Genomic DNA, 13,300 nt, shown 5'->3' on the forward strand with positions numbered 1-13,300 from the left:
GGATCTCCACATTATTCCCCCTATGAATCTGCCATATCCCCCCTAAGAACCAAACCTAAGGAACTGATCATAACTGGTTCCTCAAGACTGTTTGGCAAATCATCAAAACTCAAGATACCATAACTTATCATTTCCCACTTTTTGATGATGACAAACCCAAAAATAGTATTCCCCTTGAGAACCAGATTCCTTAATGTTTCCCTGCAGATCAGAACTATAATCAACATATTATCAGCAGCGTTCCCATTGCGCATTCCCCCTACGAAGCAAAGCTATCTTTAATGCACAAAATAACATATCAATTTGATTTTGTTCCTCCCTCGTGTTGACATTATATAACTTCCCCCTTTTGGCATCATTGAAAAGAATAACAGAAGAAGCACAACCAGAAAGAAGTTCAGCAACATTAACTCATGCCACTTGGGCAACACAGCATAAACAATAACAAGAACAACAAGTGAATGTCATTGCACAAAATAGAGTGATTGCCCATAGTATAGTAACTTCAATAAAAGCACAGTAGTTTCAACAATACATAATACGACAATTTAAACAACCAAAGTACTAATGTCATCAAATATATGAATCAAAAGAAGATAAGAATTCAAGGGACTTTGGAAGGAGTGAAAGACATGGATCACTAGGCAGGAGGAAAAGTAATGGGATAAGGAATGGACAAGCTCATCTGCTCTCTCAATTCCTCCACTTGTTACCTCAAACTTTCATTCTCACCCTTCAACATAGCATTCCATTCTGCCAAGGGTCCACGAGGACCCGGTTCTTAACCTATCTGAGTAGGCTGAACCATCAATCAAAGCACTAAGAATCTCCCCAAGCTTCTTCTCATTAAGAACAAACTCAGTCCCATGCACATATAGCATCATAATATCACATAAAACATAGAAGTTTTTACTTCTTCTTCATAAATGTTGGGACTTGGAGGAACAAAGAGGTGATTCTATTTTTGGAACTCAACAATGTCAAGAAGTTCCTCCATTTTTCAGCAATATCAGAGTCAACACTCTGCCTAACAACACTTTTTCGAGACTTCAGAGTCTTCTACCTCTCCAAACCTGATAACTCAACCTTTTGCTTCTGTAAGGAACCAGGTTCCTCATTTACACCACCCTTTCTATCCCTGAGCAGTCATGTCTCCCTCTTTTTCTTCTCAATATGTTTACCCTTATCATCTGCTGTTCTTTCTTAGTCAACTTTCTTTTCCCATTTTTTTTAATTCACTCTTTCACAATCACATCATCAAGTCACACCACTTCATCATCAATTAGCCTACTTTTCTGGATTGGAAGTTCGTTTAAACACAGAACTCAAAAAGAAAAAGATCATCATTAAAACTGACTTCCTGAGAAGGACTTGAGGGATTAGGTTCCTCATTCAGTTCTCACATTTACCAATTTCTCCATCCTTCAAGACTTCCACAAATCCAGCAACAATTTCAGCCTCACGCTCTAGAATATTAGATCTACCCTTTTCCTTTTCAGTTAAACTTCAATCAAAATCTACCAAAGACTTCTTGGGGTTTCGATTCAGATGGAGTTAGGATTTTGGAAAGTGACAGAGTTGAGTTCACTTCTGGCATATTTAGAGAGAATGATTCTTTTGAGACAAGGTTGATTTTGGTTTTGAAGAAAAGAATCGGTTTTGGTTGGGTGTAAGATAAAAGTGGTTTTTGGGGCAACGGGTCAGTTCAGAAGAGGTTTAACATTTTGGACTTCAAAAATTAGGAGCGAGGGAGGAGAAAGGCGGGAATAAATTAACGACATGACACTTTAGTAGCTTAAAAAGGCATATAAGTATTGAAGAGACCACTAACCTGAGTCGCAGGAACCAGGTTCCTTGATAGTTTTTTGAAAATCTAAGCAAAGACTTCTAGAAGTGCAATGTCACTCTTACTTGTTTTTATCCTGAAACTACCATATGTGTATACCTGTAACAGTATAGATTTGAGTTAGATGTCGTCGAAAAACACTTTTTAGAATTGTACTTTCTTCTTAACATAGCCAATCATCGAGGGACCGGGTCCTTAGTTGAGCTTGATTAACCCCAACTCCAGACGATTTCTTTCAAAATGTTCCCTGGTCAGCCCCTTGGTGAAGATGTCTACTACCTGGTCCTCCATCTTCCAGTAATTCATACAAATTAGAACCTTTTATACATTATCCCTCAAAAAGTGAGGTCGCACATCAATGCGCTTTGTCCTCTTGTGTTTTACCGGGTTCAAGCTGTAAATGCACCAAAGTTTTCAAGATGTTGCTTGATCAGTAGTAGTTGAGCACAACAATAAGCAGCAACCACGTATTCAGCTTCAGTAGTAGAAAGAGCCACACAGTTTGTTTCTTTGTACCCCATGAGATCAAGTATGACCCTAGAAAATGTGCCATTCTAGAAGTGTTTTTTCTGTCCACCAGATATTTAACATAATCAGCATCAACATATCCAACCAAATCGAAAGAATCTCCTGAACAATAGACGAGGACCAGGTTTTGCGTTCCCTTAGGATACCTCAAACTTCCTTTGGCACCCTTCAAGTGAGAGTGTTTTGGGCCAGGTTCCAATCACTATTCTGTATAAATGCCTAGGGACCAAGGGCCACACTTGGTTCCTCTCAACTGATGGAGTTCTTCTTGCATAGCAGCTATCCAGTTAACATTTTTCAATGCTTCTTTGATGTTCTTAGGCTCGATTTGAGACAAGAACGCTGAGAGAGGAAACATAAAATTCAACGAAATTTTCTATGGGGATCCACCACTACTAAACATAAAATTCATCTTGTTAACTGGGAACAAGTTACGCTACCTTGTGCCTATGGTGGATTGGGGATCCACAAATCCAGGGGTAAGAATTTAGCTCTTATTGCTGGATTAGCTTGGCGTTTTTACCGTCATCCCAAATCCCTGTGGGCCCGAGTCATAACTGCTAAATATAATCTCCTTTCTTCAAATTGCACATCTAATCTTCTACAGCGAAGAACCTCCTCCATTTTGCGAGCTCTTCTTCAAGGAAACTCTTTCCTTGCACAAGGCCTTAAATGGCACATCGGCAATGGCACAATCATTAACGTCTGGAATGACATTTGACTTCCAAATTCTCCTCTTCGCAATCTTATTTACGGTCCTTTACTCATACTAAGCAATCTCTTACACTATATCACCTTCTTCATAATGGAAATTGGAATATTTTTGTCCTCTCCTTAGAACTACCCGCAAATATCTCACTTCTCATCCATAATACTTGCTTTAATCCCACTTCATCACACACTGATGACTTTTGTTGGTTTCCAAACCATTCAGGTTTCTTTTCTGCTAAATCCGCATATCAATTATATCTTAACACCCGTTGCAATATGCCTGCTAATCCACCAAATATTCAATGGGTTTGGTCCCTCCATATCCCACCTAAAATTCAAACTTTTCTTTGGCTAGTACTTCTAAATAGACTACCGATTGTTCCATACCTTTCATTTATTAATATGCTTCCCCACCCTTTCTGTCATTCGTGTCCTACTAAAATCGAATCCCTCCAACACTTATTCTTTGAATGCATCAATTCTCATATTGTATAGAACTTTTTCCCTATTAACTTGCATGCAACATCTTTCTCTGAATGGCTTAAAGAGCAGTTTACACGCACCCACCTTCCATTTATCTACCATGGAATTGAAGTTCCGACAGCTCAACTTGTCCCTTTCATTCTATGGCACATCTGGACTACTGGCACATCTAGACTACTCGCAACCATAAGCTTTTCCACAATTTATACGATCCTGTCTCGGTAAAAATATTATGTTCCATGTGATAGAATTTCACTATCTAAGAACACCCACTGCCTTACCTCATATATCGGCTGCTCAATATATTAAATGGCACCCTCCCACCCACATTTACTTAAATTAAATATTGATGGTGCCTTTTACTCCAACACCAAAATTGCAGGTGCTGCGGGAATGTTTCGAGACCATCAATGTCAATGGATCCGAGGTTTTATTACTCATCGCATTTGCTCATCCGCACTTGAAGCAGAACTACATGCTTTGTTAGTAGGATTGCAAATTGTTTAGGACTTTCACTTCTATCCACTACAGATAGAAACAGATTCCCAGGTACTGCAAATAATGATTGACACAGGTTCTGATCTTTACTTACCTCTTATTTTAGATTGCATGTTATTGATGATACAATTGCGACAACCGAAACTTAAGCATATATATCGCGAAGCAAACAATGTAGCGGATCTTCTGGCAAAACATGGCATGACCTTAGCTCCTTGTACTTGCAAACACCGTTGTCATCCGCTACACTACGAAGAACCACCGTCTTATGCTTTACTTGCTTTCAATAAAGACTGTTCAAACACTTGTATAAGAAGAACTGTCCCCACATGTACAAACTATACTACCTGTTTTTCTTAGCTTTTAATAATATTTCCATTTTAGCAAAAAAAAAAAATATTGCATAAAACTCATAGCCGAGGTGTGATTCGTTTCTCATTTTCTATGTAAGGTGGGTATTCTTCATGTAAAATATATTTGCTTTTAAATTCAAAATTTCACAAAATTTTGTAATCATCTAATAAGTATTAATGAGGTGGGTGGGCTGGGGTGGGGTGAGAAGATGCCGACGGCCTTTTCAACACCAAAATGAGCTAAATCGTAAAAACCAGTAAAAAAGAGGAATTGGGAAATTTCTTGACACACCATTTTCTCTGAAACCCTAGAGAATCACTCTCTGTCATGGAAAAACCCTCAAATTAGGGTTTGGGTTTTCTTTTCAATTCTCAACGGCTTTATCTTCTTAACCAGCAAAGCTAGTACGGAAAGAATGTCAGTTTCAGGTTTGGAGTTTTTGTACGTTACAGAGGAGTGCATCAAAGAGTTGAAAAATGGCAACAGCAGCTTCAAGTTCTCTGAACCACTTCCCACTCTTCGCTTTCTCTATGAGCTCTGCTCCGTTATGGTATTCTTTTATTCATGTTTGCTTTTCTAGCCCCCCAAAAACTTCCTCATTATTATGTAATTGGGTAAAAATTTCATCTTTTTGTTTTGTTTTGAAATATTAGTTGCCTTTTTGCTAACAAACTGATATTTTACGAATGAAACAGCTGATTATTAGATAATTGATTCTTGAATTAATAGATGGTTATTTCCTACAAAGTAGTATTTTCTTTTTGTAAGTTTACTGATTTAGAAACATACTGATTAGATCACGTAAAAGAATTCAAACCAAACAGGCGCTTAAAGGATATTTTTGTTAACGTTGATGGACTTTGGTTTATTACTTTGAGGAGGTTTGTGGATTGATTGTTTTGGGCCGTTTTAGGTTTGTGGTGAATTGCCCATTCAGAAATGTAAAGTGGCATTGGAGTCTGTGGAGTTTGTGGATTATGCTTCCCAGGAGGAGCTAGGGTCGAGTTTGGCTGATATTGTTAGCCAAATGGCTCAGGATGTGAGTTTTCATATTCCACTTTCATCTTTTTGTTCTACTGTCTTAATCCTGAAATTACTGTCCTTAATTGTGTACCTTTTCAAGTCAATTTGACCATATTTTGGACTTGTTTGACATTGATACGTCAGGTTAGGAAATGAAATGTTGCGATCTCGAAACTAAATGAGAAGTCCTATTAGTTCCAAGTACTCCAATCCATTTAAAATGATATGTTAGTACATTTAAAAAAAAGATATCTTAGTACATTTTAAAACCTTAATGAGCACTAACCCTACCGTAGATAAAAGTCTGGTATTTAAGCGGAGAAGGCGTAGAACCCTGGTCCCGTTATCCACCGAGTTTAGAACCATACCCCACCCAGCTCTTCGGGATTTCTCGGTTGTAAAAAAAGTAAAATCTTAATTATCACTTTCTGTGACTTAAGAAGCGAAAATGGATGAATAAAATGCGATGAAAGGGTTATCTTTATATGCATCACGTGCATTTTCTCTAACATTTATTGCCGCATATTTACTTAATGCTTTAGACATTAAATAAACACCACTTGATTTTGGCTTACAAACTTCAAACACGAAACATAAAATTTCTTATAAGAGTTCTATGAATTCTATTTCTTCGGACTAGCTTAGTTTGATGAATAGCATATTCAGTCGAATATCGGCTTTATAATGGCATTATATATTATTCTGAAGGTTCTGCGTTATCCCAACGAACTCCCCCCTCCCCCGCGGGTAATCTTAAGCTCCCTTGTGCTATATCTCCATCTCACTCGAGAAACTGCAGAAGGGACTGCGAGTCTCAATATCTATTCCTTGCAAAGGTATCTGATTCTGCTTCCATCCCCTCAATTTCGCTACTTTTACCATAGAATTTGGTTGCTACTTTGTCCAACATGAGGAGCAATATCTTGGGCTAGCAACTCTGTTTGGTTAAATGATTTTCTTATTATTATAACACAAATTTCCGGTATTCCTTATCCTAATTACAAGAATAAAATAAAGAATGCAAGTGTCAATGTCTATCTCTTGGACGGTTAACTTCTTCTTGTTCGAGATACTGAAATTTGGGAATTCTAGTCTCGATTTCTATTCCCCTCACAGTTAGCTGATTCTTCTTACACCCCCTCTATATAGTGCTACTTTTACCACAGAAATTGGTTGCTACTTTGTGCAACACAGGGAGCAATATCTTGGGCTAGCAAAGCTGTGCTTGTTGAACGATTTCCTTATTAAAGTAACACAAACTTCCTGTATTCTTCATCTTAATTATGAGAATTTTCCTTGATTTTTCATACTATAATAATTGCCACATTTTAGGTTGTGTAACTTGACTAGTTTTGATGATGTGAATGGACTAATTTTTCTGACATTTGAAATGCATAGACATTTTTTTGAAGGAAAATTATTCAAATTTCACTTGTCATAGTTTCTAATAAAGGATTTTAAACATATAATTTTTCTTGAAATACAGTTTTATTATATAGTCACTCTACTTTAAAAGGTAGAAGATTTTCTGAAAAATCTCTTTTCAATAATGTTGCTACAATACATAATTTCAATTGAAAATTATTCAAGGCAATCATGTAAAGGACTTCTCGGAAGAGCTAATGCTCTCCCATATCATTTCATTTCTGGTAACTCCCCCCCAACAAAAAAAAACCCTTCAATTGAAATAACTTCTATTTTTCTATTTCTAGCGTTGTTTCTACATAATAAACTTTCTTGCATACATCTTTCATCCACATGTTAGAAGGATATTGAAATTATGGACTGCATGTGAAATCAGTTAATTTTACTTTTTGTTAAAGAGCCCTTAATGAATTTAAGAGGAGGTGGCAGACCTACTTTCATAAACTTCTAAGTGAAGAAGGGGATCAGGATATTGTACTAGGGTAATTGAGGAATGCCGACAGTCCCATGAATTAAGTAATTGTAGGGACATTGAGATCGATGAGGTCATGGAGGCAATGCGTAAGATGAGAAGAGGCAGAGCTACCGGGCCAGACGAAATTCCAGTTGAACTTTGGAGGTGTGTGGGTAGAGCAGGCTTGGAATGGTTTACTAGATTGTTTAATGTTATATTCAAGACTAATAGGATGCCTGAAGAGTGGAGGTGGAGTATAATGGTTCCGTTGTATAAGAACAAAGGTGATGTCCAGAGCTGTAACAACTATATGGGTATCAAATTATTGAGTCATACCATGAAAGTTTGGGAGAGAGTGGTAGAAATGAAGTGCGAAGGACGATGTCTATTTCAGACAACCAGTTCGGGTTCATGCTGGGGTGACCTACCACAGAAGCTATCCACCTTATTAGGAGAATGGTGGAACAATACAGGGATAGGAAGAAGGATCTCCACATGGTGTTTATTGATCTGGAGAAAGCGTACGACAAGGTTCCTAGGAAGGTCTTATGGAGCTGCTTAGAGGATAAAGGGGTCCCGGTTGCGTACATTAGGGTGATTAAAGACATGTATGCTGGAGCTAAGACTCGGGTTAGGACAGTAGGAGGCGACTCCAAGCATTTTCCAATTGTTACGGGGTTGCACTAAGGGTCTGCGCTCAGCCCATTCCTATTTGCCCTGGTGATGGATGCACTAACTCATCATATTCAAGGGGAGGTGCCATGGTGTATGCTATTTGCTGATGACATTATTCTAATTGACGAGACACGAGGCGACGTCAACGAGAGGCTAGAGATTTGGAGACATGCTCTTGAGTCTAAAGGTTTCAAGTTGGGCAGGCCGAAGACGGAATACCTCGAGTGCAAATTTGGGGTTGAGCCGACGGAAGCGGGAGTGGAAGTGAGGCTTGACTTTCAAGTCATTCCCAAGAGGGGTAGTTTTAAGTACCTTGGATCGGTTATTCAGGGGATCGGGGAGATCGACGAGGATGTCACACACCGTATAGGGGTGGGGTGGATGAAGTGGAGGTTAGCGTCGGGAGTCCTGTGTGACAGGAAAGTGCCACCGTTACTAAAAGGTAAGTTTTATAGAGTAGTGGTTAGGCCTGCCATGTTGTATGAGACTGAGTGTTGGCCAGTTAAGAACTCACACATCCAGAAGATGAAAGTAGCAAAGATAAGGATGTTAAGGTGGATGTGCGGACATACAAGGATGGATAAGATTAGGAATGAAGTTATTCGAGAGAAGGTGGGCGTGGCTCCCATGGAGGACAAGATGCGGGAAGGACACATTCAAAGGAGGAGCACTGATGCACCGGTGAGGAGGTGTGAGCGGCTGGCTGTGGTGGGCACGAGAAGAGTTAGACGGCGACCTAAGAAGTATTGGGGAGAGGTGATCAGACAAGACATGGCGTGACTTAGGATTACTGAGGACATGGCCCTTGACAGGGAATTGTGGAGGTCGAGCATTAAGATTGTAGGTTAGAGGAAAGTTGTGAATATTTCTACAGCACAATAGAGTGAGACTAGCCAGTTAGGAGTTAGTCTGAGGATGCTACTGGTCGTCTACTGATGCAGGGCGTTATCTGCTGGTTTTACTATACCATTTATCTATTTCGTATTTCGTATTCCGTATCTCGTATATTGCTGTTATTTTATTATGAGTCTATTAATGGTACTCATATATCGTCTCTTGTTGCTTTCTTGAGCCGAGGGTCTCCTGGAAACAACCTCTTTTCCCCTCGGAATAGGGGTAAGGTCTGCGTACATATTACCCTCCCCAGACCCCGCTTGTGGGATTATACTGGGCCGTTGTTGTTGTTCTTGTTAAAGAACCCTTAGCTCTTGCAAAAATGCAGGGTAAGACTGCGTACAATAGATCCTTGTGGTCCGGTCCTTCCCCAGACGAGCTTATTGCACCGTGCTGCTCCTTTTTTTTTTTTTTAGAGAAGGCTTCGTAGTGAAAGTACAAAATAAATTATAAATTCAAATGACAAAATGATAACTCTAGCCAATATTTGGTAAATCAAAAAAAGGAAAAAAAAGTAACATGCAGTACTTGTAAAAGTAAGACTAGCATGATATCGGATAGTTTTGTTACACATTTAGAAGGTACGAGATGGCCATGTACTTTGAATTCCACAGAGTTATCTGCAGAGGAGATTTAAGTAACTAGTCCCCATAAGTATAGTGCAGCATCTTGGTAACCATAATATCTACCATATATAAGATAGAAAAGCATTCAAAAAGTCCGCTATGTGATTTTGTGTTTTTTTTTCCTATTGTCTATTTGTACTCTAAAGCCTTGCAAATCTTTTATATAGAGAGTAGTGGAATCTGTGCTCCGGATAAAAGAATGAAGGAAGCATGATTAGTAGTAATTCAAGTGACACTTTTCTTTGAAATGTTCTCAAGATTTGTGACACGTATGTATGGGCGATATTCTGTACAACTCCCACAAATTACAAGAATCAGAATTCATTTAATGATACAGATGTAGACCGTGATGATTTTGGTATTAAACCAACTATCAACATGTCTTATTCTTTTATGGAAAATTTGGCTTTCGGATTCAGATGGCCTCTTCATCTAAGGATCCTTTTAATTATTAAAGGGACCATTTGGTTCAGAAACCAAAATTTGGTTTCTAAACAAACCTGCAGCTTGGCTAAAAACGAAGGAGTCGTCCATTATCCAAAGAAGGCCCCCTTTTCAATTGCAATGCTGCCTGTCTTTTTTGACAATTGCAAAATTGCAATACTATCCTGATTTTTTCTTAAGCTAAAACCTGTTCTTCTAAAACTATTTCCAAATGCTTAATTGTTTTCCAAGAAAATCAATCCTTCGAAATCAATCCAGATTCCAGAGCAAAGGTTCTACAGTTCAAGTTCCGACCCTAGTTTCGACATAATTTTCATAAAATTACTCTACACATGTTAATATGGCTTATATAATTCTTTTGGTTTCACATATCAAACAAGAGAAAAATTTGGATAAGCCTCTTTTTTTTTTATTTGTATGGGAGATCATCATTACTTCATAGTATAGTTGCCTCTTGTTCCTTGTCAATCCACTTGCTAATTTATGCAATGAAATTTTTAAAGTTCTTTTACGGCACTTATCATACTGATATGTTGGGAATATTTTGTTTGCAGCTTTTGATGCCGGGAGAAAATCGTCAGCGTCTTATCAAGCTGGTTAGCCAGAGATTTCTCCCTTTATTCTTTTGTGTGCCTTAATCGTGTCTTTTTTTTTGTTTTTGAGACGGTTTAGCATTTGAGGCTATAATTATTATTATTTCCTTTTTTTTGGATAAGGTAGGTGAAATGTCTTCAAAATGCATCAAGAAGATGCTTAAATTGCAAAAAAAGAAAAATGTCAGCTGTAATACAAAAAAGACTATCATAAGGCTAAGGAGCTGACAAATCCAGAAACATATCAGAGTAATTTACAGGAGAATGATTCACCCAACCAAAAAGGTTAACCAAACATCAAGCTTTCAGATAGCTTGTAGGAGTTGAAATACCATCAAGACATCTGTGGTTTCTTTCAATCCAAATGCACCAAAAGATATAGGCTGGCACCATGAGCCAGATGTGCTTGATGGCTTTGTCAGCTCGCCTGAGACCCCATGCTTCATAAAGCTCTCCGACTGAATTGGATATAGACCAGTTCAGTACAAAAATGGTTAAGAACTTCAAGATATCTGCAGCTAGGTGGCAGTGAATGAACAATTGTGGGATGGACTTTGAACTTGTGTGGCACATGTTGCATCATTGGCTAGTTGGAAACCTCTTTTAGTTAGGTTATGCTGGGTTAAGCATGCTCCATTTAATACTTCCCAGCAAAAACACATAACCTTAGTCCTCCCAATTAATTTCCAAGGCCATAGGTATGTTAGAACTTTGTTGTAGCTCATCTCTGCATCGACTGCCTTAACTGAGTATACTCCTCTAGTATTACCTCACTTCAATCTATATATGAGACTCCAAAGTTCCAAGAAGAGCCATTAAGTCATCAATTTCCCAATCCTGCAGATGCTTCTCAATGATGGGCTCCGAGTGTTGCCCTCCCTGTTTTGTGCTATGGAGGAGTCAGGGTTATTTACAATAAGAAACAGACTGGGGAAGGTTTCTTTTAGTGGTGTTTTTCCTATCTATTTGTCCTTCCATAATTTTATTTTGACCCCATTTCCCGCCCGGAAAGAGTTGTTGGATGAGAACTGATCCAGAAGGGCAATTATACTCTTCCATAGCCCAGTACCATGAAGTGTCCCGACAGGTTTGGTACACTAGTGGTTGGAGCATCCATACTTAGCTGTGGTTACATCTTTCCAAAGGCCAACCTCTTCTTGATTGTATCTCCAGTGCCATTTCATTAGCATGCTTCTACTGTGAACTGCCAAGTCCTTCATTCCAAGCCCTCCCAGTGATTTAGGAAGAATAACCTTGGGACATTGCACCGGCTGAAACTTGTGACCCTGGTTATTATCTTCCCATAAAAAGGATCTCCTGATTTTGTCTAGCTGCTTCTGCACCTTAGCTGGAAAAGGGAAGAGTGACATAAAATAGGTGAGGATGCTATCCAAGATATTGTTTATGAGAGTCAACCTGCCACCTAAAGATAGATACTTTCTCTGTCATGATGCCAACCTTTTTTCCATTTAACTTGTCAAAAACGTCTCAAGCTATCGAAGTGGGTCAAGTCTCCGGATGGAGGAAATAAAGAGTACTACATCGTTATTGTGTGCTATTTTGTTATGAAACCCATTCTTTAATTTAAAAAAGTTAGAGGTTTGCCATTGTTGACTTGGGAGAAGTATGGTGCTAGATAGGATTGAGACTTTAATGGTGGATGTGATTGTTTTATCTTTGTAAGTTTCAGCAACATAGTGGTTGCTGTTGGTACTCTTAGCTGGTACTTGTTTAATAACACAATTAACATCTATTATTTCAGAGACCTCCCTCATGGCTCTTGAAAATGAATCCTCATGGCTCTTGAAAATGAATCCTCATGGCCCTTGAATCAAATTTGTGTTGAGCTACTTTATGGAGGACATCATCTCTATCATTGAAACTGACTTTGCTTGTGTAATTGCTCATTTTGTTGAGGAACGTTGACAACACAAAAGGATGGGAAGATGCACGAATTGAGGAAATAATTAAAAGGAAATGCGGAAGCGGTAGGGGCAGGTACTACAAAGCAGCACCCAGATGAAAGTCAAAGTTCTCGGTTGGAACATTAGGGGACTTAATGACAAGAATAAAAGGAGCACTCTCGGCTCATTAGTTCGAGAATGGAGAGCAGACATTGTGTGTCTTCAGGAAACTAAAATGGAAGACATTCCTGCAAGTATGTTTTATCAAATATGGGGGAATAGATGGGTTGAATGGGCAGAACTAAAGGCATCTGGAACCAGGGGTGGTATTGTAGTTATGTGGGACAGAAGGCTTTGGAAATGTAATGATTCGCACCAAGGCAGCTTCTCAATCACATGCTTTCTTGATAGTTTACAAGAAGATTTCAGATGGGCTTTCACAGGTGTGTATGGTCCACACACCAATGCAGAGAGGAAGGAATTGTGGCATGAACTAGGAGCTGTTAGAGGTATATGGACTGAACAATGGGTGATTGGAGGGGATTTTAACGTATGTAGATTCGAAAATGAAAGACTCAACTGCACTAGAAGATCTAGGGCTATGAGGAGTTTTTCAGACATTATTATGGACCTGCAGCTACTAGATTTACCTCTCCAAGGGGCACAATACACTTGGGCAAGGGGGGAGGATTGTTTACAGGCCTCTAGGATTGATAGGTTCCTTATATCCTCTGAGTGGAATGAAAGCTTCAAAGCAATCAATCAGTTGGCCCTCCCAAGAGCTCTATCTGATCACAAACCTCTTCTGCTGGAGAGTGGGGAATGGGACACAACACCTTCTT

General features: G+C 38.9%; 1 protein-coding gene across 1 annotated transcript in view; it reads left to right on the top strand.

Annotated features, from left to right (window-relative positions):
• Window positions 1-4,618: 4,618 nt before the first annotated feature.
• LOC104212507 (THO complex subunit 2) overlaps window positions 4,619-13,300 on the top strand; it is a 73,412-nt gene continuing 64,730 nt past the window's right edge. Inside the window, exons 1-3 of the mRNA XM_009761795.2 lie at window positions 4,619-4,970; window positions 5,334-5,459; window positions 10,516-10,557. Of these exons, the coding sequence (XP_009760097.1) occupies window positions 4,836-4,970; window positions 5,334-5,459; window positions 10,516-10,557 (303 nt within the window). The 5' untranslated portion in view covers window positions 4,619-4,835. The remainder of the gene's footprint in view (window positions 4,971-5,333; window positions 5,460-10,515; window positions 10,558-13,300) is intronic.

Source organism: Nicotiana sylvestris, chromosome 10, assembly GCF_000393655.2.
Source record: "Nicotiana sylvestris chromosome 10, ASM39365v2, whole genome shotgun sequence".
Lineage (NCBI taxonomy): Eukaryota > Viridiplantae > Streptophyta > Magnoliopsida > Solanales > Solanaceae > Nicotiana > Nicotiana sylvestris.